Below are 24,261 nucleotides of genomic sequence, written 5' to 3' on the forward strand. Positions count from 1 at the left end.
CTTGGGAAGGACAAAAAGTACATCTGCAGAACTAGCCGTTACTGTTCAGCCCGTGTTTGGGTCGGCTCAACCTGTCCTTGGGTCGACCCAACTTTGCCTTGGGTCGACTCAAACATTCCTTGGGTCGACCCTCTCAGAGAACACAGAAACTTTGATTTCAGCCTTCCTTCACTTGGGTCGACCCATCCTTTCTTTGGGTCGACTCAAAGTTCACTTGGGTCGACTCAACTTCTTCTTGGGTCGACCCTCTCAGTAATTTCATAGAACCATTTTCTGTCTGTCTTTCTGTCTTGCCTTTGGGTCGACCCTCTCAGAGTTTGGGTCGACTCAAGCTTGGGTCGACTCAACCACTGTTTGGGTCGACCCTCTCAGTAAATCCAGAGAACATATTTCCTTCATGTTTTGAGGTTCTTGAAGTTTGGGTCGACTCATGCTTACCTTGGGTCGACCCAACCAACTGTTCATCTGTGCCATATTTGCAGGAGTGTGCCAAATGATTTCTTGATGTGCCGGGGTCGACTCAAACAATCTTTGGGTCGACTCAATCCACACTTTGCTGCATTCTCAAGGTTAGATTCATTCAAATGAACAAAGCATGTATCTATTATCAATCACACAAATATACTGAGAGTAATGAACTTATAAATGAAGTATCAATTTAACTTATAACATACTCTTGATAATTACTTGTTAATCATCAAAATAACACTATCATCCTCACCTTGCTAGGGTTCTCTCTTGAATGCACTTGATGTATTTTCCAAAGCTTGCTTCCTCTGATGAATACTCCCTCTTAAATACTTCTCCAACCTCCAAATAGTCCTTCCTGACCGTTGGATTGAAGAAACTAGTCGTTTATAGCCGTTGGGAGTCCAAAAAGCACTTCTGCACAACTAGCCGTTATGCTTCTGCCCGTGCTTGGGTCGGCTCAACCTGTCCTTGGGTCGACCCAACTTTCACTTGGGTCGACTCAACCTTTCCTTGGGTCGACCCTCTCAAATCCACAGAAACTTGTAATTCAGCCTTCCTTCACTTGGGTCGATTCAACATTTCTTTGGGTCGACTCAACTTTCACTTGGGTCGACCCTCTCAGGGTTTCCAGAGAACCTTTTCTGTCATGTATTCTGTCATTGCCTTTGGGTCGACCCTCTCAGTGTTTGGGTCGACTCAAGCTTGGGTCGACTCAACTTCCTCTTGGGTCGACCCTCTCAGTGTTTCCAGAGAACTGTTTTCTTGAGGCTTGAGGTTTGGGTCGACTCATGCTTTCCTTGGGTCGACCCAACAACTGTTCATCCGTGCCATATTTGCAGAAGTGTGCCAGATGCTTTCTTGATGTGCCGGGGTCGACCCAATCATCCTTGGGGTCGACTCAATCCACACTTTGCTGCAACTCAAGGTTAGATTCATCCAAATAAACAATGAAATGCATCTTTATCTTATTATATAAATATACTGAGAGTAACAGACTTATAAATGAAGTATCAAATTAACTTGTAACATACTCTTGATTATTGCTTGTTAATCATCAAAATAACACTATCATCCTCAGGATCAGTTTTTTATTTTTGTAAATATTACCATTTATTGTGTTGTAAATTTTCTTTTCAGTTACATATTTTGTACGCCTAAAATTATGCTTTTATGATTGTATAAATATACAGAGTATGAATATAAATCATTTTGTGAGTTCAAAATTCAAAACCATAGCAGTGTGCATTCTCTACATGGTATCAGAGCCACAAACCTCTAATGAGTGTTTATCCTTTTTTGCTTCCTGCGACATGGCTGGCATTCCTACATCTACCACTGATTCCCCAATTATCACCACCAATGCCGCAACCACCATCAATGAAAAACTCACCCCTTCTACCTTCCCTCAGTGGAGGGCTCAATTTGAAGTATTACTCATTGGTTATGATCTCATTGACTTTGTCACTGGTAACAAAAAATGTCCTGCCATTAATAAAATGAACTCCGCTGCTTCCAAAGCCGCGAACACCCACTGGGTTCGCCAAGACAAACTTATCCTCCATGCAATTCTTGCCTCCACCTCCACCACTATTACCCCACTCCTTGCTGCATACAAAAAATCTGGCAGTGTTTATTGCGGTAGCTAGACTTGAGTTGTCACTTGCTTGTTTTCTTCATTTTCCTTGATAAGTTCCTTTCTTGCTATTTAGAACATACCATACTGAAGAACAGCGAAACAGAAATTTCTTAAACACTGGGATTATTATTCATCGAATGACATTGCGAGACAAGGAAGTCGATAATTTTAATGGAGAGACTTGTTGAGTACTGAGATAATGTCACCAGGCCTGAGAAAGTTTTTCTTTTTTTGAAAAACATGCCTGAGAAAGTTAAGGAAGCATTTACAAAAGAACGCTGGAAAGATGACATTAATGCTTTCTCACATAAATCCTAAAGAAAATGAGCATCAAATAAATGTATCTCTTTCAAAGAAACAGAGAGACTTAGCAAAACTGTTGTCTAATGTAATGTAATCCAGACTCTGGTCAGAGTTTAGACCAGTTTATTTTCAGGATCAGACAAACCAATGAAAAGAAGCAATTGTTTGCTGTCAAGCAACAAAAGAAGCCATCCAGCTCACACATGTTCATCAGGCAGAAAGTTTCACTATATCTAATTATCACCAATCTGTTACATATTTCAGTCTCCCCATGATATCCTCCTGCTGCCACAACTTTTCAGAACAATGCTTTAAGGGATTTGTAGATAATTAAAGAGATAGACACAGCTTGAAGGCATTATCGTTAGATGCTGTGCTAATTTGCCACTCATGGGGTTCTTGCAACCACAAATGCCTTATATTCCAAGGAGTTGTTCCACCATCACTGTTATGGAGGAGTGCATGCCCCAGAAGTAGACCCAGGCTGCACAGACAAAGAAAAAATATGTTAAGAAATTTTTTATTCCTTTCTCCAAATTTATTGCAACTTACTTGAAAATAAATGTCATTGCATCACAATCTCCTTATTTGCATTGCTGTTATGCTGCCTTTTCTTAAAATTAACTAACTGGAATTGCAGTTTAATGCAAGCATTTCTACATCTACCAGAGTCTTATTTATGAAGAGGAATCTGGGTGCTATTTAAGGTTAGGTTTTCCCAAATTGGAACCATCATTAGATCATATCTCAGTCTTTCTATCCATGTCTTGCCTAGGCTCTTTCTAATTTATAATGAATCATAAACTATATTTTGAGTAATCCCCTACATAAGGTCTGTCCCCTTTCTATGCTTTACATGTCCGTATCAGCTGAAGCAAACTCTCCGGTATTATCACTTGCAACAACTTTAGATCCTTGTGTAATTTGGTCATTACTAAATTAATCCCTCCTAGTTTGATCACCTCCCAATTCAATCCAGTTTCTGCTTAAACTCAAGCAATGCTTATGGGCCCCTCAAATATCCAACATTCAGATCAATACAAGGCCTTATATTGTCTTGAATAACAAACTACTAAACTTTTGGGGGATTTTTGTCTTGAATAACTATTGCATTCCTAAAACACAAATTCAGAATCCACATGTTATATAACCACTGCAGAGTTGCCTGATTCCATCAACAGTAGCATGCCTCTGAGTTGCAATAGACCATATTTTGATATGACTAATTCAAAAACCGTTCCACCATATCTAATAAAAAGGTCGAGAAGGTAACTTTATTTATGATCAATGAACTTTATGTCACTGCATGCTAAAGTAGTGCAGTAAGTATATATGCACCACTTAAAGGTTGCGACTGAGACCCTTGAACAGTGCAGATGTGTGCTCGGAGAATACACTTCTAATCAACAGTTTGTGTTAGCAGGTATGCTTCAAAGTAAGGTAAATTTCATAAGACACCACTTAGCATTGGACATAAAAGTGCCTCAAAATTCATGCCTTTTTATTATTTGATTCATCTATGGGATTACTGGAACAGTATTAAGCTACTGGCACATCTTAATGACATTTGGGCAAAAAAATGGAATCCATCTGGATTATGTTAGGCATCATGCAATCTCCTTCATAGTAGTTCTTACATGTGTCCTAAATATGGAGTTCCATTCATATGATTATCGTGTTTAGCTATGGTGATAGATTGGGCAATCACCTGCTGCAACTAGTTTGAACTGGATTTGCACCAATAAGTTTAAGTCCATTGGATCCATATTATACTCCTTTCAACAGTTATAAGTTTGAAATGTTTTAAGAACATAAAGGGCAGAGGCACAAATGAAGATCTTACAGTGCAGGCATGGACATCATCACAACCACACAACAGCCTCCCGTTAAGCATGTCTGTCGCCTGAAATGCTCCCCCTCCCTCACTCCTCTGCAGTCAAAATAAGCTGAGACCTTAGAATTTCCTTGTTCTCTCATGGTATATAGAGTCACTGAAAACATCACTAGTTAGCGACAAACATTAGAATACAGACTCCATCCAATACTCCAACTAAAGGAGCATTGTTTACTAGACATGTCTCAAATGACCCAAGCAAGGTCAGATGACATGTATGATTACACAGCTTCAGTGCATGCCATATTCTGCCCTGGTATGGAAACAGTCAAAAGATCCTATCTGATCGAACGACTATTTTCCATACAACCCTTGCAGTTTTCTTGTCGGTACGTGTATCTATATAAGTTCCCTTACAGCAATCTATAACACTTGTTAGCTAGCTAAGTTAAAAGTATGACAAACCTAGAACCAACTAAAAGCAGAGAGCAATGTGTTTGCACATACCTTGTAGTAATTGACAGCCACAAAATTTGCCCATCGATTACCAGCAGCACCATAACATGTGTGGAGCATGTTAATGAGGTCTGCTGAATTATCTACACATGTTCTTGATTTATCTGGTATTGTTCGAAAATAGTTCACTAGAACTAGATATTTGCTTGCATCACTGAGAGTTGAAGACTCGGCCCGGTTAAAGCATGTCCCAGCCTTCATTCCATCATCGCCATCTATGTAACAACCAACAACAGTGTACAAGAAATTTAACAGAGTTGAAGGACAATCATGTAATAGAATTTTTCAAATGAATAGTAGATGAAAGAAGGCACATGCCATTGCTTGTAATTCATTTGAAACACCAATAACAGCCTTCGGATTTCTGCCGACTGAGAGTTGGGGCATTTGTACCATTATAATATGATAAATCCTAGTAGCAGATCTCCCTAACTCACCAAGAAAATATTTTTGATTAAGTGTATTGACCTTTCGACTGCAAGTCCTATTCCATTAACATTGAAGAACTATGTACATGACAAAATGTGCATTATATGGCACTACTGACACAAGAGAACATGCATTGAAGAAGAGGAGGATTTTTTTTGCTTACACTGGTTTTCAACCATGTAGTTCCATTGATAGGCAATCCCTTCTGTATCTTGTTTGGATTCGATAGATGTGAAGACGATCAGGCGGTGATTGTTAGAAACCATGTCATGTACAAGGGGCCAGTCCTCACCATTCTGGGGCATGTTTGAGACTGGAAACCAGTACTCTAACAAACCTGATTCATTGAAGACCTTTGTTAATCCGTTTGCTGCCTGAACATAATCTTCTAAGATCAATGTAACAATCTCAGAAGGATTTGTAGATAGGAACGCTTCAATCTCTTTCATAGTATCAATGGCTGGTTCCTAAAATAATAGATTGCTTTAGTTGGCTGACCAAAAAAAGTAGCTATGCTCTTTATTACTTAAGTATCCAAGTAAGAAAAATTTTGCAATGTCACACCCAATATTATAAAATTAAAATAATGAACACTTAATAGCTAATAAAGGAGGTATTAGAACAAGGAATAATGCAATGATAAATTAAGAAAAAAAGACGTTTAGCAAGGCAAGACTTTGATGGAAACAGAACAGCAAATCATACTGAAAATTTCTTCTGACAACATAAGCATATGATGGCAGCCTAATTTATTAGCAAGCCAGCTACTAAAGATGACAAACAAGACTTACAATCTAGAAACAGAGTTGAATATATTGAAAAATAAAAAATAAAAAATTAAGATAAGTGGAATGCTTATGATAGAGAACTGCATGACTATACTCACGAATGCTGTTATGTTGAAGCATTTCCCTCCACTTGAGTGGCACAACCACACATCATCTTTAAAGTCATAAGTATCCAACATCAAGGCTCGGACACCATTCTAGACATCAAAGAATTTAAACAAGAGAATGATGTTTTTCTTTTGAAAACAAACTTCAACAAAAATTAATTGCAAATTAGAGAAGGATCTACATTTAACTGCTGGGTAACAGTGTCCTCTTGGTTCGTGAAAGCATTTCGCGGAACTCCAGTATGTGATGGTTCCCCATCAATTGCATAAGAGTTGTGCGTAGTGAGATATGCATACTTATTGAAAGGCAATGAGTTATTCTGTGGCAAAGAAACAGAAAGAACATAATTATCAGCATGTGGGAACACTATAAAAATATCGAGCAAATTCTCTAAGGTAGAAAAAAATAACAAAGAAAGTCCTTCTTTTAGCATGTAGGATTGCAATTTGGAGATTTGATATGAATGATCATGAGATGAAAGGGTATTTCATCATCCGATGGGAGGATACAGTACTATGACTGAGCATATTGTGGTATGACTAATCACAAAGTTTTTCTATAAAATATTCATGCATAACATAATATTAAATATATGAACATGTGCAAACAAGTTTCTTGGAAACAGAGTCTTTCTTCCAGAGAAACGAAATGAGTATCTGCTTCAGACTTTTGTCTAATAAAATGCATGGAAGTGAGCATAAAAAAGAGTCTAGCTAAAATACCAAAGAAGCTCTTTGAGATGAAAAGGAGCAAGGGAGTAGCATACTGATACATCATGGAATTATATGCTCTCTAATTATCTAATGGACCCAATAAAAGAGAAAGAGAGATTGAGATGTGGCTACCAAATTGGCATGACAAAGTCATGCAACGGGGTTCATGGGAAATTACTTGTGTTGGTTTAAGAGATAATTTCTTGCCAAGTTAAGGTCTTACCTTTTGTCATCAGCACAGTTACTGGTCCTAGAGAATGGAAAGCCAATGGTTATCTTTTAGCAAACAAAAATTATATTGGCAGATTCTACTGCCAATAATCAATGGTGAGAAAAGTGTGGTACTTTCATTAGGGAACAGCAGACCTTACTAAACTTTTACCCAAGGTTCGCTGTACCGGTCGGTACCGAGCGTACCGTACCCGTACCGATGGGTACCGGTATCGGTACACCAATGTCGGTACGGTCGGTACCGAGCGTACGGTACCGTATCGACACTCGGTACGCCTATACTAGTGCGGCACCGGTACGGGGTTCGGTACCGGTACGGCGAACCTTGAGTTTTACCTCTCATATTTACTGGTATTAAGCATGCAAAATTAGTTTGCAGTGGAGAACTGGAGATTGATGCGAACATTCCGACAGAAGTGATTCTTTCTTTCCTACCAGATTAGTTCTTTTTTGGGGAAATACTTCTCCTCCCATGAAACAGAAAAGGCTTCCACATCGGAGGCCTTCTAGTCCAAGAAAGCAGGCAGATTTAGATTATTCTTATATGGTTGTCTGGGAAAATGTTGAAAAAAAGGGGTTGATAAGGAATTACAGAAGAAATTTTCTAGTACATAAAGGATTTTTTTTTTTCCAGAGTAGGCACTGCAGAGAAAACAAGATGACCTAAAGATGAAAGAGTTGAATAGAACTGTCAAAGGAATTTAATATGAATAAAGCATACTTAGAGAAGTTGACATGATATTAGAAAGTATGGATGACCTATTTTACACTGAGATTCAAAAGGGAATCAGATTGAATTGCAGATGCCTTAAAAACTGACAGAAATGAACAAAGAACATTCTGAACAAGGTTCCATACATTCAACCAAAGGGTTGGTGGCAGTTCTCTCTATGTACATGCGCATAAGGATGTGCGTGAGAGAGAGAGAGGGGGGGGGGGGGAGACAGACATGTTGAGAAATCATCAAAAGTAATTTTCAGATATAACATCAAATCACAAATTTAAGATGCAAAGCAACAAGGCAACAATGCAATCTAATGACTTGCTACGAGGACAACCCCATGCTGCTCGCAACCGTGATTTGGTTGCATATTATGTAATTCCTAAAGAAAGTCCATGGCATCAATTGTATTTGTAATGGGAAAAGAAATCTGCGGAACCTTTGTTAGGAAAAAGTAGCAAGGAAGTAGAAAAATCAAGATATGATACAGTTGGTTTTGAATAAGTTGCTTGCTTGATTGTTAGCCATGCATACCGAGATAGAGAATCAAATCCCATTTGCTTGTTTGCCCTAAGTTGATAAGTCGAATCGAGTCCAATCCTTCTTCATATTAGAACCTAAATTTGCAGTAACAATACTAATGAAAGATAGGAGGAGAAATATCACATGTACCTGAGGTAAAATTCTCCAATGATGCAGCAATATTTGGTTAAGATATTTAAAAAAACATTTTTAAGCAAAAAAAACTTGAGAAAACTCATAACTGTATCCATTTAGTTGCATAGAAAGGAAACCAAGTTTGAAAGGACAACTTCAAACACCTAGAGTATGATATCCTCTTCTAATACTCATTCTGACATACTTATCAAGATCGCTGCACATCCAATTCCTCATTCACTTTGCGACAGGCAATCAAAGGAGGAAGATAGTCTACTTTGTTTGAGACAAGAAACAAGGAAGAGATAAGCAGAATTAAACTACATGAGTGGGGAAAAAGAGTACCAATAACTTGAATTGGTCTGTGATTGCTGACCTAACACACCTCGAACCCGAGAACCCTTGGGAGCAGGAGAAGCAATACAATCCGGCTTCACAATCACTGTCTGAAGAGCACTCATCAAGAAGCTGCATATATAATAGAATTTTTCCTCAAGAACAATAAAAATATTGTAGCAAAATTCCTTCTTAAAATCCAGTGCAAGCTGGTATTAGTGTATTACAACTGAAATGCAAAGGAATTCTAACCTTAGATTCTCCATTGAAGCAGCCAATAAAAGCCACCAAGATGAGTACAAGCATGCTCTTGAGAAGGTCCATTTGAGAAAGTGGGAGAAACTCCAGGATGCTGCAGGAAATATGTAGCCAAAGCGGCAGGGACTCTTTAGTACCCTTGCATAGAGAAGGAAGGTTGAGATTAGATAATGTGAAAGGAGGAAACAAATCTTAACACCAAATGCTGGCTGAGAAGCCAAAGCCAGGTACTATTGTGATGTGCCGGGGTACCATATATGGTGTATCTTTTCTTTCTTTTTGCATCCAACAAATATTATTCTACCATGAATGGTGAAAAGTTGGCAACACAATGAAGTCGAAAGAAGAGGATGAAATCAAAGTTTTTCTACTGAATTCCTAGCCTTGTACACCAAGGAACAGGCACATCGATCCTGATCCAGAGCTTGAAATGGACCGGGTCTTATGGTCCACAAATGTGGACCAGAGTAAAAGGTACGAAGAAGGCTTTCAACGTTAATGTTGGAATTTTTCCAGAGGCTGGGACCCATGTCAGAGAAGCGACTTCCTCCTCGTCGGGAAATAAGGAAGAGGAGACGAACAAATGCTGTCTAGCATGATCTTGGGGAGTAGCGGTTAGATATTCTAAACGTAGCAGCTACGTGCAGAAATGGGGAGAAAGAAAGGAGCAGCACAAAAGACTTTTTTTTTTTTTTAAGTTTTTTTTTTTTTCATAAATATCTTCTGAAAATTTAAATTTACATAAATATCTTTTTAAAATTTATATTTATTTTTTATTCTCATAAAATGCTATTTTTACACAAATATTCTTAATACAATGGTTCTGTTATTAAAAACTATATTTATTTTAATTAAAAATAAAATAAAATTTTGAAATTATTTTTTTGTCTTCCATCGCTGTCTTATAAATATTTCTTTTTCCACATCTACTCAGTAAAAATATTTTAGTTATTTTAATTTGAAAGCGTTAATTTTTTAACGGCGTTAGATGGCGTTGGTATATATGTAAAAATAAAAATAAAAAAATAAAAAAACAAAACAAGTGTTTTAGAAGAATATAGATACAAATATTAATTTGAAAGAATATTTATGTAAAATTAGATATTTAGAATAGTATTCATGAAAAAAAAAGTTATATGGCAAACGAATGATTGGTGGTTGATGCGTCTGCTTCACGGTTGGCTCGCAGAATCTCTTATGACACGGTTTAATATTTTCCTGAGTTTATACCATATCCTATGTGTAATCTCTACTTGGGCAAGCGAAGGTGAGAAAAATAATAGAGGGGGAGGATGGTAATTGTGTCATCTTCAGACTTTTGGACGGATCCTACCTCGATTCCAAGGGTGAAAGTGTGTACTCAATAGAGGCGCAGAACTTGGTTTGGCAAATATTCTCTTAAGATTTAATCTAAATTGACAATATAATTCATCAGACCATCGGGGCCAAGTTTTAGGAGCCAGACCAAGTCTAAACTTGATCAAGACCTTATGGTTTATATGATATATAACATAAAATCTTGTTATTCTATTTATAGTGTATTTTTCCAAAAAATAGTTTTTAAAAAAATTGGAATATTGCATTGCTCAAGAACTTACAAATGTGTATGTGTATATATATATATATATATATATATATAAATAAATGATACTTTCAATATATCATTAATAAATTATTTTTATGATATAATTATAAAGAGATCTTAGTTTTTTTTTATAATAGAACCCACATGATACCCGGCACAAACAAGACAAAGGATCAAGTAAAATAATGAGTTTCAGCATGTTTGAATCCGCCTCATGCTCCAATAGGACTTGACCTTACTCCTAGATAGATAGGGTTTCTATTAAAAAAAAATATCAAACCCCAATCTTTTGGATCGAGTTGGATATGGGCGTTGCCCCATAAAGATATGATTTCCAATTTCTAGAAATCATGCTTTAATATTCGTGCAGACTGAAAATGGCCAAATTTTTTAGAATTTGTTTTGTTCACGAAAAAAAGAAGAAAAAAAAGTTTGGTTAGGGAGAAAATAAAAAAAATGATTCTTGTTTTTTTTAGAGTTTATTTTATAAAAAAAAACTCATGGGGGATATATTATAAATTGGGATTCTTTTATTCTAAAAAAATATTCTTAAGCCATTAAAATTATATTTTTTTTTATTATAAATATAGCAAATATTTTATACAATTTTTAAAGAAAAATAGATACTCAATCAAATATAAGTCTAAAATATTTTTTCTATAATCAACTAAATATATCAAAATTATTTTTTTAAATATTATATTTTTATTTTTAAAAAAAACATTTTAAATTTTTTTGGTACAATAATAGTTTATGTCAAATGAGCGTGAATACAATCAGCAGCAGTATTAAGAGAAATAAAGTGACAGAATCAAATTCTGCCTACAGGATCTGCGCGGGCAGCAAAGGAAGACCTCTCCCAAATATTTTTTTTTTCGCCAACCAACCAAATGAGTCGTCAGCGCGCTCGCGTGCCGAAAACCCAAATGTTATGGAAGGCCACGATTTTAACGTCGCAGCCCTAGGCGGCTCCTCCAAAATCTTTATAGTTCTGGTGGTTTCACCGGTCTTTTCTTCCTCCGAGGCCGAGCCCAGAAGGGAAAAGCTACTTGTCATCTCGCCGCTTGTCGCTCGGGTTGTTGGAGAGGAGAACTTCTCACCGGTTCCGAAAGAGAGAAGAAATCGAAGCGATGCCGACCATCACGAAGCTTTACTCCATGGAAGAAGCCTCCCAGCACAACACCCAGGATGACTGCTGGGTCGTCATCGACGGCAAGGTACCCTCTTTCTCTGTAGTCCGTTCTTTTTTGGATGAAAATTATGTTTTTTTGTTCTTTTTTCGATGAACCTGGGTGCGGCCTTTTCTGCTTGTTATTGATTGGAAAAGGGAGCTCTTTGGATCTTTTTGATATTCGTATGTTACCTTTTCTTGATGGGCAACTGTGTTGGGTTTCTCTTTATCAGTTGATGCTTTTTAATCCAGTCAGGGGAAGGCCATGAACTCTTATTGTTGTCAGTTTGCTATTCATCTCTCTCGTCCTTTCCTTTGTTATATTATATATATTTGTTTGCTTTGTTCTTGATGAGCTGACGTTAAATTTTAACCATGATCGGATTGCGAGTTTTTTTTTCCCTTCTTGTGAGAATTCATATTATATTGAGATTATCTTTTCCTTTATCCTTTCCCTTGTTTCTTTGTGAAATCAAGCACGAGGTGAGAGTAGTGTGGATTTGCTTATTTTAATTGTTGTTAGAAAGTTTGAGATGCACCATGTCATTCAATAAACCAGTAAACCAGTATTTGGTGTTGTTTGGCTAAGATTGGAGATATTTTAGCAAATGGCTAGATTGGCTAAGATTGGCGATATTTGAGCTAAAATTTTAGGGTAGTGAGAAATCTTAGATCGTTGAATGTGGAAACCGAAGCTTACAAGTTTTTAATTTTCTAATGATCAATTGATGGTTAGGATAACAGCTAATTTGCAGGTTAATGACATCTGACGGGTCCGTGGATGTATGTTATAGTAAAAACATCAGATTGTATTGTGTTATAATGTACATTGTGGTCGCATATTCAGGCTCCTGTCATTGTTCAGGTTATATCTGAGAGAATGGAGGTAATCGTTTAGCAGTTTGCCTGGACAGAGAGATTTTGTATGAAATGGTGAAAGCAAATTGTCAGAATTTGAGTTTTGTTATATGTTCGCTGGTCGAGTCTGTGGTTGATATGATTGCAAAAATAAAATGCAGAGAGATGCTTGGCGTATTTGAATGTCTCTGTTCCTTGTTCATTTTACTGAAGTGTATATTTATCTCAAGGAAAATCCAGATGGTAAAAATTATCTTATTTCTTTCATTGTACAACTGTCATATTTAACTTGTTAATGCAGTTAAGAACCTAAAAAGGGGCATCCATTGATTTAACCCTTCTGGTTGTAATGCTTCTTGTTTTTTTAATCATTTAAATGCTTTGTTGAATATTGCCAACCTGCTGGAGTGCAGTTTGTCAGCACCCCTCTCTAAAAAAAGGGGGAGTTTCTGGGAATCCACTGTATTTCTCAAAAAAAATGCTTTGTTGAATACCTAAGTTATCTCAATCAGATATTGGTAGTGCATTGTATCCAAGATAATGTTTTGGTAGAGCCTGCAAGTTTTTTTGATTGGCTTTGTAAGCCTTCTGGTTGTAATGCTTCTTGTTTTTTTAATCATTTAAATGCTTTGTTGAATATTGCCAACCATCTGGAGTTCAGTTCATCAGCACCCCTCTCAAAAAAAGGTTGAGTTTCTGGGGAACCCACTGTATTTCTCAAAAAAATGCCTTGTCAAATACCTAAGTTATCACAATCAGATATTTGTAATGCATTGTATCCAAGATAATGTTTTGGTAAAACCTGCGTGTTTTTTTGATTGGCTTTGTAAGACACACTATGGTAAACTTGACTGATGTCAATTACTTTATCGGTTCGAAACTTCAACATTAAAATGCTTGTTTAGATTAACTTTATTTCAAATTACTGCAGGAAATCCTAACAAGGCCTGCTAGTTAGCATGTCTTATGACAAATTCAATATATCATCAGCCAGAGTGAGTAGTGTGGTAAGGCAATAGGGAAACATGTTCCGACTAGCTTGGCATTCTTACCTAAGAGGGAAGGAGACCAAGTTCACTCTTGGGGCTAAAGGAATAATTAAATTCTTGCAAAGTGGCTTTAGGTTTAAGCAGCTAAAATGATAGTTTTTGGATGGAGGTCATCCATGGTTATGGATTAGAGATAGATGAGCAAGACTCTAGGAAAAATAGCAAGGATTTACAGTTTAATGTTGTAGTTACATCTATTAATCTAATCTTTTCCATCTTGGGGAAGGAGTGGTGGTTGCATGATATGCATGCACATAGTTGTGCGGGAAGGGTTATACCAATTCAAGTATATCAATGATTTGTTTATGCTGAATAGATTGATGAGCAAGATTTTTGGATGCGTAGCAAATATAAACAATTTAACCTTTCGAATTGCATCCACTAACCTACTAAACTATTTCAAATTGGGGATTGACAGAGAGAATGCTGCTTTGAGAAGGCTGGTTAATTAGGACTCTGATAAATTTCACGTCATATATGGTAATTTTTTTTTGATATAAATGATTTTATCAACACTCAAACTATCTTAGTTACGAAAGGAAGAGAAACCTGGTCTCATTATGAGTTACACACCGCTCTTTTATTTCTTCATTCTGTTTTGATATGGAGTGATCTGTCTAAAGCTTGCTCCATAGAGACTATTTATATTGCTTTAATATAGAGAAGTCTATCAATAAGTTGTTTTAGTGAACGCTGTTAGCATGGATTTTTCCCTCTCCTCAGAGACAGCAGTGACTCCAATAGTGAACAACTCTGATGTGCTTCAAAAGCACAATAGCTAGAATTGTTTGAAGTTATTGTCCAATTTATGGTACAAACATGAAGAGGTTTTGGAAGTTTTCTTTCTTATTTATTTTTTCCCAAGTCAGGTGGATAACAAAGTGCGTAATGACTGTTTCAGAGCTTGCATATACTATTTAAAGGATAGAGACAGCTTGAATAAGGTAACATCCTTGAAAAATTGTGCAGAGCATGCTCTGTTGCAGTCTTTGGCCTTTTGATAGACGATCATATAGTTGTTTTTTACCTTGCATTTTGGCCTTCAATAGCTGTGAGCAAGCAAAGCTACTAGAAGTTGATGCAAGTTTTGAGAGATCCTAGACACAACGTTCCAATGTCAGATGAGTAGTTATCCAAACAAATGCGGAGCTACCTTATTGCAAGGGGTGGCCTCCCGCCCCAAATTCTGAAAGTTTCTTTATAAATCTTTATTCTTCCATTGAGTGGGTCCTCATGTCCTCTTTACCTGCCACACCCCCCTGCCCCTCCACCTCTAATTTTGATTGTTCCTCCTCTCATTTCTTCATGCATAGACCCCACTATCAAAGAAAAATATCTTTGCCATAATAATCCAATTACTAATGCAGGTGTAAAAATAAGGACTCTATTAGGATCTTTTTAAATTTTAAATCCTGAAACATCAAGAAACAGAGCTGTTTGTTTACTTTGTTTTATTGAGATAAGTAGTAATAAGTTTGCCAAAAATGGAAATAATTATAGAACTTCTCTTTAATACGTTCTTGTGTATATCACTTGTTTAATAAAAATAAATCATTTTAAGATAGCTATCGGGTTATCTCAAAACAGACTTTCCGCATATCTCCAACAATAAGCTTTTCTAGGGACAGGTTTGGAAGTCTCTCTTCTTTCTCTTCCAACTCTTCTTCCTATCCCCCTTTCTCATCGGAGTGATAGGTATGAGCCCACTGTCCTCTTCTCGTTTTCCCTAAATTGTAGCTATGAGCATATTGGGCTTGAGCAAATGAGATATTTGTAGGAGGTGACATAAAGACAAGTAAAGATTTTTCATGTTATTAAATTTCAAATCATAAAGAAGAAAAAATATAATAAAGTGAAAGATTTGATCTTTCTAAAAGATTATTATAACAATATTGTCATGCCCTTATAAAGTAACTTGGCCTCCCATGAGGCTGAATCCTGGCTCTGTCCCTTTTCTCCTGGCAGATAAATTTTTTTGATGGCACCACATTTGGAAATCCGTACTCGTTCAGTTAGGAGGGGAGGTTGAAAATACTGGTCATTATATCCTTATTGACAGCCTTATATTCAAGCCATGGCTTGCATATCTTATGCCCCATTCGTCAAAGCAAAAAGCTGAAGTTGAGGCCAACCCCCCTACGAAACAAATACAAAACAATCACATTCAAATACCTATAAATTTTGCCATTTATGAAGAACTACCAGGACACTTCCTACCTTTCAACACTTGAGAGACTAAATAGACCATCAAGGGGAGACTTTGGGACTCTGAGCATGCTTTATCCAGTGTTTGGATTGTGGTTGCTCTCATAACAACTCTTTGAATTTTAGATCAATTATGCCCCTAGCAATGTTGCAATGTTGATGTGTTTTATTTAGAATGATTGCCAATATTTGCCAGCCTTGGGACAAGTTTGGAAACAGTGTATGTAAATGGAGAAAAGGGGAACTTTGGATAAAAGGCTGAGCAAAGTGGCAAATGAATGAGTGATCAGGATGCAAAATGATTTTGAGTTTGGGAATTGGGAGTATCTATATTTTGGTGTATTTGGATAAACAGAAGATTAAATCCTAAGAGAGAAGCAGATTTTATGTGAAATATCTGGAATCATTTTAATGCCATGATTGGATTGTTTTATAAACTGATTGGAAGGGGTTCAGCTTGACTATTGCAGCTTATAAATCTGGTAACACACTTCAACAATGTACACTGGTATTTGCATGCACATTCATATCTATGATAAATTCACTGAGACTAATTCATCTCATTGTCAAAATTAGAGGGATTGTTTTGGAAACTTTTGAAATTTTCTAGGATGAAGAAGAGAAAACAGATTAAAGAGAACTGGAAATGAGGCAAATTATTGACCTGAAACTGATATGAAACATAGGAATGCTGTCATTATAAAGGATAACCTGCTTTTCTCCCGTTAGGGCTATCAGGATCCATGTAAACCCCATTTCGTTTTATAGAAGTTATGCATTCTAGAGGAATCCTAACCATCAAAAGTTTTCTTTCTGTAGTATGATGTTTGGAAGGTATTTTGGATGTAAAAATGAACCATGAGAAAGACCTCATTCCTTCTGTTATTTTTTATGTTTCTTGTGTAAGATTTGAACACCTCCTTCCCCCAACCCACCCCCCACACTAAACAAAAAGAATGTTCTGCACCTCCCCTACTTCTAAAATTTTGCTCCAAAATGCTCACCACCTGCCCCACCATTAATCGTGGACAACACATCCACCGAGCTGGGAAACCCCCCGCCCCCCCTTCTTCATTCAGCACATGGGTTCCACCAATATGACATTTCTGGTAACTCCTAGGCTTCCTTGACACCTAAACCAATCATGTCACCGGTCTCCCTTCATCACCTCTATTATGTGCAACCCATCTTCCACATCATCCCCTCCTAGTGACTGCTTTCCATCACCTCTTCAATGGCCATGTCCACCTCAACTCCTCCATGGTGATGCAACAGACCATTTCCTATTGGCAGTGATGGACAAGATCAGTGTCATGATCAGTATCATGGAGTTTCGCATTGTCAAAGAAGGGTAAAGAAGGGAGAGAGTGATGATCATTGATGTGCACATGTGCTTGGAAGGTGACATTAATTGGTAAATTTCCCAGAATAACTATATATAGTCAACCAAACAACAATACCAGAATATACCAGGGAAGATTTTCCTGGAAGTTTATTTCGCAACATCATTTAGTTCATCTTTCGATTCTGTTGTATTTTTTGCCTATACATCTAAACAGGCTTTTAACCTTCAGCATGTGGAACTTTAAATATGTCATTATCTACTGGACGTGTGTTTGAGGATTTGATTCCTTATCTTTTGATGGTGGCCAATTTGTGGAGCATAGATAGAATTATAACCATCCAATTTGATCATAAGCTAAATTAACAACAGCCTCAAATTTGGTTGTTCATCAATTGCGAGTATGTCAGATTCCTTAAGATGGAGATGGGCACGCAATAAGTTGGCTAGAAATATGTAGTTATTACCAATTCTGAAGAATCTCGAGCCAAAGAATAATTCAACCTCAACCATGAAGGAGCTTCTTGGATTTGTTTCGATAATTGCATAGGGAAGTCTATGCTTTTATTATTCCATTCCTGGTATAGTATCCTATCCATGTGGAAATCTGCTTCCTCATTGGCAACTGACCACTATCTCAATTCTCAAATCTTTTAACTGGCTTGTATCTGTGAGAATTTTCAGATGCTTCTCGTCCATCTATTTGTTTGACTTGATTGTGTCCACTGCTGCCTTCAAGTTACTAGAAACCATATTTGTGTAGAAAGCATTCTGGTTAAATTTGTTTTGGCAATAGAAATGACCACTAGATTCATCAGCAAAGGACAGACCATAATGATGTTTATTTAACTATTTTCCAGGAAGTCAATTGCATAGTAGATGATGTATGTAAAGAGAAATCAACATTTGTCACCTCGTTGCAATATTTTGTAACTCTTGGTTCTCCTCTTTGATCAATAAAATTTATCACTTTGGAAGACGAGAAATTTTTTTTTTCCAGTACATAGATTGCATGGACATGTATAATTTATCTGTACCTTCATTGCAAAAAAAGAACATCACATTGAAAGAAAAAAAAATTCAAGTGTCTAGGATGAGAGGTGGATAAAAAACCTACCTTTTTCTTTTCCACAACCTCTATGATGAGATTCACAAAGGCAGTTCTTTATCCAAGCTTTGCATTTATATCTTTGTGGTTTATGACAGGTATATGACGTGACAAACTATTTGGACGAGCACCCTGGAGGAGATGATGTTCTCCTATCAGCAGCTGGTATTCTGATCTCTTCTGAACATGAAGTCCTCTTTAATGTAAATTTAGATGAAATTATATCTGAGTCTCCCCATTATTGCTGTTGGTAGGAATGGCATACAACTTCAAATTAAATTAATGCCTTATCGCCAAATCTTATGCTCTTCAACTTTTTTGAAGGGAGGGACTCAACTGAAGAGTTTGAAGAGGCAGGCCACAGCAAAAGTGCTAGAGAGCTCATGCAAGATTATTGCATTGGGGAATTAGATCCAACACCTGCAATCCCAGAGCTCGAAATCTTTAGGAAGGACCAACCTTCCAACCTCGTTACCAAGTTTTCAAGCAGGGCATTGCAGTATTGGGCTGTCCCAGCAGCCATTGCTGGGATCTCAGTGGTTGCTGCCATTTTGTACTCACGCAAGAAGTGATATGGTCAAAAAAATTACCACCTTATCTTATGCGACTCCTGATTTCATACACACCATTCCTTTATTTTAAAATGGGTTCATCATCCCAATACAACTTTGAATTGAGTGAAATTCTGTCTTCAAAGTTTATGCATCATTCTTGATAAAAAGAGTACTATTTGCAGTGATAAGTAACAGACATTGCATTAGTGTATTACTCTATTTGTCACTGTCGGTGGATAAGCCGTCAAGAGCAGGCATGACCGCAGAACGCTGCCGGTAGAGGAACTTGCGGAAGCTGTGCTGGCTGTACTTTTCACCCTCTTCTGCATTGTCAAGGATTGCAGAGGCGCGACGGGCCTTGTTGATTCTGCAAGGGGAAGGTCATTCTTGTTAAGTTGTACTCTTTCATACACAGGATTGTCTACATAATTATCGAATGCACTATCTACTTAGCATGTGAAACATCACATTAACTTTTTCTGAAATGCTATGCTCTGATTTGAGTTGATGAGCTTTCAATTTCCTAGAGACCCCCTGGGCTCTGAGATTTGATTTGGAGAAGCAGGCCTTTAAGATGTCATTGGACATTACTGTTGGGTAAAAAAAGGGAATGAAAAAATTGCTATATATTTAGTTGTGACCAAGGACATACCTCAATGATTTTAGGAATATAGTCAATCTTAAATTTTTGAGCAGATGCGATGATACGTTTAACAGGTGTGCCATCTGCCTTTGTTTTTGGCTGTAAGACGTGTTGCTAAGACTTACAGTTTTTCTCTGTTTGAATTAGTGTTGTCTAACCTTATAAATAGATATTTTGGCATGGAGGGGCACATCTATATATCAAGGTTGGAACTTCAGGCCTTCATCATAAATCCATCATGACTCTTGCAGTACTTCAGAGATCCTTGCTCCCCTTATTCTATTTCTATTAAGCATTAGATGGGATCACAGCCATATATCAAATACTCCTCTTACATATGATCATGAGCGAGTTCTGGTTTTTGGCCACCCACTACAATTTGTATTCTACGTTGTCGATCTAACACAGTGATTTGCTTTATATAAATCAAACTTGGTAGATGTTTGGATGCTCTGCCATTATATCCATGGGACTCTGTGTACAAGACTAGCAATTCCAAGAGTATGTTAGAGGGAGCAATATATCTTTGATCATGTTCTTGTACATGGATACTCAAATTCCTTCGTCTATTTACTTGGATTGGTGTCTTCTTTCCATGATAGGCACAATTGCCGTCTAGTAACCAAGAGACACATTGTTTCATGTAACATGTAGGGCTCATTCAATGATGGTCATCACATTAGTTATGAACTGGAGAGGATAAAGGGTCTGCAGCCTTATGATGGGTGAATATCATAAGAGTGTGGATGTTTGAGTCCTCTTTAAGGCAATAATGTTGAGAACACTCGCTGGATAAGCAATTCAATAAAGATTTTGGATCTAATGTTACATGATAGAATATTTTATTCTGAGTTAGGCGAAAAGGTAGCTCTTTTAATTTTTAACAATGTTTTATTTTTGAAATAGTTTTATTATTTTTCTAGCATTTAGTAGGTTAAAGTGGAACAAATAGGATAAAAGATCTCTATTCTATTTAAGTCCGAAGTAGACACAACTTCTAAGAAATATGGAGGAGAAGCCACTGCCTGCAAACCCTACAACTCTCGTGAGGATAAAGATGTTAGCTAGCTAATCTAAGTTTGGTCGGCGCTTTTCTATAAAGCTAGTAACATTTTTTTCTATCTATATTAGCACATTTTTTATCTGTTTATTTTATATTTGAAAGGTGTTTCAACTCTTCTCCTAGAACCCTCCAATCTTGTAGCTAGAGCCATTCATTTTCTCACATCTATCAGCCAAATTTTCCTTGTTTTGACAAGCAATAGTGATACAGCAAAAATCTAATCAACTTCCTAATGCGGTTTTCAATTCGCCAACATGATATGTAAAATATCAGCATTAAATTTTGTCCATCCAAAGTATCACTTGATATTTACAATTTTCTTTGGTCTTGTTTTCCAATCTAATTATGGGTTTTTGATACCCAGAAATTTTGCAGTAACTTATGTCACTGCAGCGTTCATGTCTAGTTTAAACCTAGGACCACTTGTACAACATGGATAAACATGCCAAAAGTTCTCTAAGTGCTTTTTTATAAAACTAGTCACAATTTTTTTTCCATGTTCACAATATTAGCACAATTTTCTTATTTATTTTATTGTCAAAAAGTGTTTCAACTCCACTCCTAGAGCCTTCCTCCAATCCAAAGGACAATTCCCTATTTCTCTTGCATCCAACCAGCCAACCTACTAATTTTTCATTATTTTGACAGGCAATAGTTGATGCGACAAAAATCTAATCGAGTTCCTAACATGGTTTTCATATCACCAACATGATATTAAAAAAAATAATAGCACTAAATTGTGTCCATCCTAAATGTCACCTGATATGATGTAACTATATTGGCTGAATTTCCTTTGATCTCATTCTGCAATCTAATTATGGGTATTCAATAACTAGAAATTTAAATTAATGTATGCCACTGCTAGGTTCGCGCTTAGTTCAAACCCAGACCACTTTATATGAATAAGATGTTAACTAGCTGGGGTATGTTTGATCCCTTTTCTGTAAAGCTAGTCACAGTTTTTTTCATGTCTATTTGCCGCAATGCGAGCACAATTTTATTATTTACTTAATTTTATTTTTGAAAGTGTTTCAACTCTTCTCCTAAAAGCTTCCTCCAAACCCATAGCTAATCATCTATTTTCTTGCATCCAACCTGCCGATTTTTCAATTTCGACAAGCAATACTGATGCAACAAAAATCTAGTTGAGTTTCTAACTCGGTTTTTCATCTCACAAACATAGTATACAAAAATATAATTATGTCCATCCCGAATATACCATCTGAATTTTTTTATCTAATTTTGTCATCTAATTATAGGATTTTCATAACTAGAAATTTAAATTAATGTAGATAATGATTGCTTGATACTTCTAGCCGTCATATTGGCCAAGATATCTAGATATTTTGGTTTCTGTCAAAAATTTCTTTGCCTAATATCCTCAATTCATTTCGGCATCAATCATCCACCATTTTGATTTTAAGATTTTCGGCAAGTTGAAAGTTTTTTTTTTTTTTTTTGAGTAATACTCACTATTTGAACTGGGCCTTTTGAAAGTCAAGTTCTTAGGAACAAGATGCCAACCAACTATGCTAGCGCTTATCATAGTCAAGCTTTTACTTGTCAATTAGATCGAATTTAAATTGATGTAGATAATGATTGGTTGATACTTTTAGCTGTCATATTGGCCAAAAATATCTAGATATTTTGGTTTTTGTCAAAAAAAATTTTGCCTAAGGTATCTCAATTCATTTCGACATCAATCATCCACCATCTTGATTTTAAGATTTTTGACAAGTTGAAGATTTTTTTTTTTCCGAGTAATACTTACGGTTTGAACCGGGCCTTAGAAACAAGATGTCAACCAACTATGCTAACACTTATCGAGGCCAAGCTTTTACTTGTCAACTAGATCGAATTTAAATTGATGTAGATAATGATTGGTTGGTACTTCTAGCTGTCATATTGGCCAAAATATCTAGATATTTTGGTTTTTGTCAAAAAAATTTTTGCCTAATGTATCTCAATTCATTTTGGCATCAATTATCCACCATCTTGATTTTAAGATTTTCTACAAGTTGAAAGTTTTTTTTTTCCTGAGTAATACTCACGATTTGAACTGGGACTTTTGAAGTGCAAGCTCTTAGGAACGAGATGCCAACCAGCTATACTAACACTTATCGAGGTCAAGCTCTTACTTGCCAATTAAATTGAATTTAAATTGATGTCGATAATGATTGGTTGGCACTTCTAGCCATCGTATTGGCCAAAATATCTAGATATTTTGGATTCCGTCAAAAATTACTTTGACAAATGTACCTCAATTCATTTCAGCATCAATCATCCATCATCTTAATTTTAAGATTTTCGACAAATTTTTTTCTTGAGCAATACTCACGATTTGAACTGGGCCAAGTTCTTAAGAACAAGGTACCAGCCAACTATGCTAACACTTATCAAGGTCAAGCTTTTACTTGTCAATTAGACCGAAAAGCCTAATAATTGATAAGAGACGATTTTCCTACTTTTTCAATTAAAAATTTCATGTCCTTCCTTAAAGAACCAAGAAATCCTTTGTCTGAGATCACTTACGAATAAAACTAAAACTAAACACATAAACATACACCCAAAAACACACCAAGAAACGATCCCTGAATTAATTGATACAGAAAGGAACTCTCATCCTGTAAAAATCCACAGCAGAAGAAGAGAGATCATATCTCACCTGACATCAGGATTCAAGATCATGTTCCTCGTCAGCTGGAACGCGCACATGCCCGTCACAAAGGCCATCGCTGCCATCAGCGGGTACACCTAATCATAAGAGGTCATGCACAAAGATCACACTACCATCTCAAATGATCATAAAACTCCATAAAAATACATGGACATGATCTCCTTCTCATCTGCAACAAAATGGAAGAAGACTGGAAGAGCCGAGAAACTAAGAAAACTAACCTCTGGTCTCACCCAACGACCCATTTGGAGATGAGAAGACTCAGAACTCTTCCAAGGACGTAAGCTGGACGCCTGAATTTTTATGAAAGAAAAGAAGCGTGCCTGCACCCAATCTTTCTTGAGAATTGCCCTCTTGTGGATGCACGTAGGAGCCTGCATGTGAACGTATATATAGAAGAAGAGAGTCGAGGTTGAGAAGGTTGTAAAGGCCAAGGTGCAATGGTGGAACTGTGGGCTGGTGTTGACGTTTGAATCGTAGGGTGGTCAAAACCAGGTGCTCCGCCACCAGTTTCACGCCATTTAATTTTAGTTAGATTCGATGTTACCCTTCCTTTCCTTAGCTCGGTCGTACTTAGAAGAACCAGGAAATTATCCATTTGGAATGTAACTAAAGTTTGCTTCTCCTGCTCCCATGGAGCCACATAAATAGCGATTTGTTATCTCTCTCAGCGCATGAACGAATTTAACTTATAATAGAATAAGTTATCCCGTGTGGCGATAGGCTTGGCTCTCGAGACATCCTACACACGTGTGGGTCCCATGCCTACGCGGACTGATAGTATCGTACCTGGATTTTATTGCTGAGTCAATGCAATATCATGAGAATAAGATGCTGAATTGGATATACGGTAAATCAAAAATTTATTAGCATAAATCTCACCTGTTTATTGGACGAGTCAAAAATATATTTATTAAAATAGATAATATAGTTTGATTTATAATAAAATAAAATAAATTAAATGGTTCAGCATAAATTGTTATTTCTAAATATTATAGATATTTT

The 24,261-nt window shown here is 36.7% G+C and overlaps 3 protein-coding genes across 5 annotated transcripts; 1 reads left to right on the forward strand and 2 right to left on the reverse strand.

Annotated features, from left to right (window-relative positions):
* Positions 1-2,474: 2,474 nt before the first annotated feature.
* LOC103722255 (PI-PLC X domain-containing protein At5g67130-like) lies at positions 2,475-9,424 on the reverse strand. Of its 3 annotated transcripts, XM_039126119.1 has the most exons (9): positions 9,254-9,411; positions 8,996-9,139; positions 8,753-8,875; positions 6,267-6,404; positions 6,076-6,174; positions 5,353-5,656; positions 4,752-4,975; positions 4,254-4,340; positions 2,475-2,894 (listed from the first exon to the last, which is right to left on the reverse strand). In XM_039126119.1, the coding sequence occupies exons 1-9, from the start codon at positions 9,284-9,286 to the stop codon at positions 2,859-2,861; spliced, it is 1,188 nt and encodes a 395-aa protein (XP_038982047.1). In that variant the 5' UTR covers positions 9,287-9,411; the 3' UTR covers positions 2,475-2,858. The 3 variants fall into 3 exon arrangements, with proteins under 3 accessions (XP_038982047.1, XP_038982049.1, XP_038982048.1); XM_039126120.1 differs by lacking the exons at positions 2,475-2,894; positions 4,254-4,340 and adding an exon at positions 5,079-5,188 and having other exon boundaries at positions 4,869-4,975; positions 9,254-9,424; XM_039126121.1 differs by lacking the exons at positions 6,076-6,174; positions 6,267-6,404 and having other exon boundaries at positions 9,254-9,414.
* Positions 9,425-11,426: 2,002 nt separating this feature from the next.
* Positions 11,427-19,395, forward strand: LOC103722253 (cytochrome b5). The gene is made up of 3 exons (XM_008812729.4): positions 11,427-11,803; positions 18,418-18,484; positions 18,644-19,395. Exons 1-3 carry the CDS (start codon positions 11,717-11,719, stop codon positions 18,889-18,891), a joined length of 402 nt encoding a protein of 133 aa, XP_008810951.1. The 5' UTR covers positions 11,427-11,716; the 3' UTR covers positions 18,892-19,395.
* Positions 18,934-23,686, reverse strand: LOC103722254. The gene is made up of 3 exons (XM_008812730.3): positions 23,478-23,686; positions 23,245-23,333; positions 18,934-19,240 (listed from the first exon to the last, which is right to left on the reverse strand). Exons 1-3 carry the CDS (start codon positions 23,634-23,636, stop codon positions 19,090-19,092), a joined length of 399 nt encoding a protein of 132 aa, XP_008810952.2. The 5' UTR covers positions 23,637-23,686; the 3' UTR covers positions 18,934-19,089.
* Positions 23,687-24,261: the final 575 nt, after the last annotated feature.

This window comes from Phoenix dactylifera, chromosome 4 (assembly GCF_009389715.1).
Source record: "Phoenix dactylifera cultivar Barhee BC4 chromosome 4, palm_55x_up_171113_PBpolish2nd_filt_p, whole genome shotgun sequence".
Taxonomy (NCBI): Eukaryota; Viridiplantae; Streptophyta; class Magnoliopsida; order Arecales; family Arecaceae; genus Phoenix; species Phoenix dactylifera.

What these genes read in the sequence shown, in the direction of transcription:
- LOC103722255 (XM_039126119.1), bottom strand. Translation starts at nt 9,286, where the DNA reads ATGCAAAAAGAAAGAAAAGATACACCATATATG. An exon ending in GAAAAGATACACCATATATG is followed by an intron (nt 9,140 to 9,253) that starts GTACCCCGGCAC and finishes TCTCTATGCAAG; the next exon opens with GGTACTAAAGAGTCCCTGCC. An exon ending in CTACATGGTTGAAAACCAGT is followed by an intron (nt 4,976 to 5,352) that starts GTAAGCAAAAAA and finishes GTTGTTACATAG; the next exon opens with ATGGCGATGATGGAATGAAG.
- LOC103722253 (XM_008812729.4), top strand. Translation starts at nt 11,717, where the DNA reads ATGCCGACCATCACGAAGCTTTACTCCATGGAAGAAGCCTCCCAGCAC. An exon ending in GGGTCGTCATCGACGGCAAG is followed by an intron (nt 11,804 to 18,417) that starts GTACCCTCTTTC and finishes GGTTTATGACAG; the next exon opens with GTATATGACGTGACAAACTA. An exon ending in TGTTCTCCTATCAGCAGCTG is followed by an intron (nt 18,485 to 18,643) that starts GTATTCTGATCT and finishes ACTTTTTTGAAG; the next exon opens with GGAGGGACTCAACTGAAGAG.
- LOC103722254 (XM_008812730.3), bottom strand. Translation starts at nt 23,636, where the DNA reads ATGCAGGCTCCTACGTGCATCCACAAGAGGGCAATTCTCAAGAAAGAT. An exon ending in GTCGTTGGGTGAGACCAGAG is followed by an intron (nt 23,334 to 23,477) that starts GTTAGTTTTCTT and finishes TCTTATGATTAG; the next exon opens with GTGTACCCGCTGATGGCAGC. An exon ending in ATCTTGAATCCTGATGTCAG is followed by an intron (nt 19,241 to 23,244) that starts GTGAGATATGAT and finishes TTCCCCTTGCAG; the next exon opens with AATCAACAAGGCCCGTCGCG.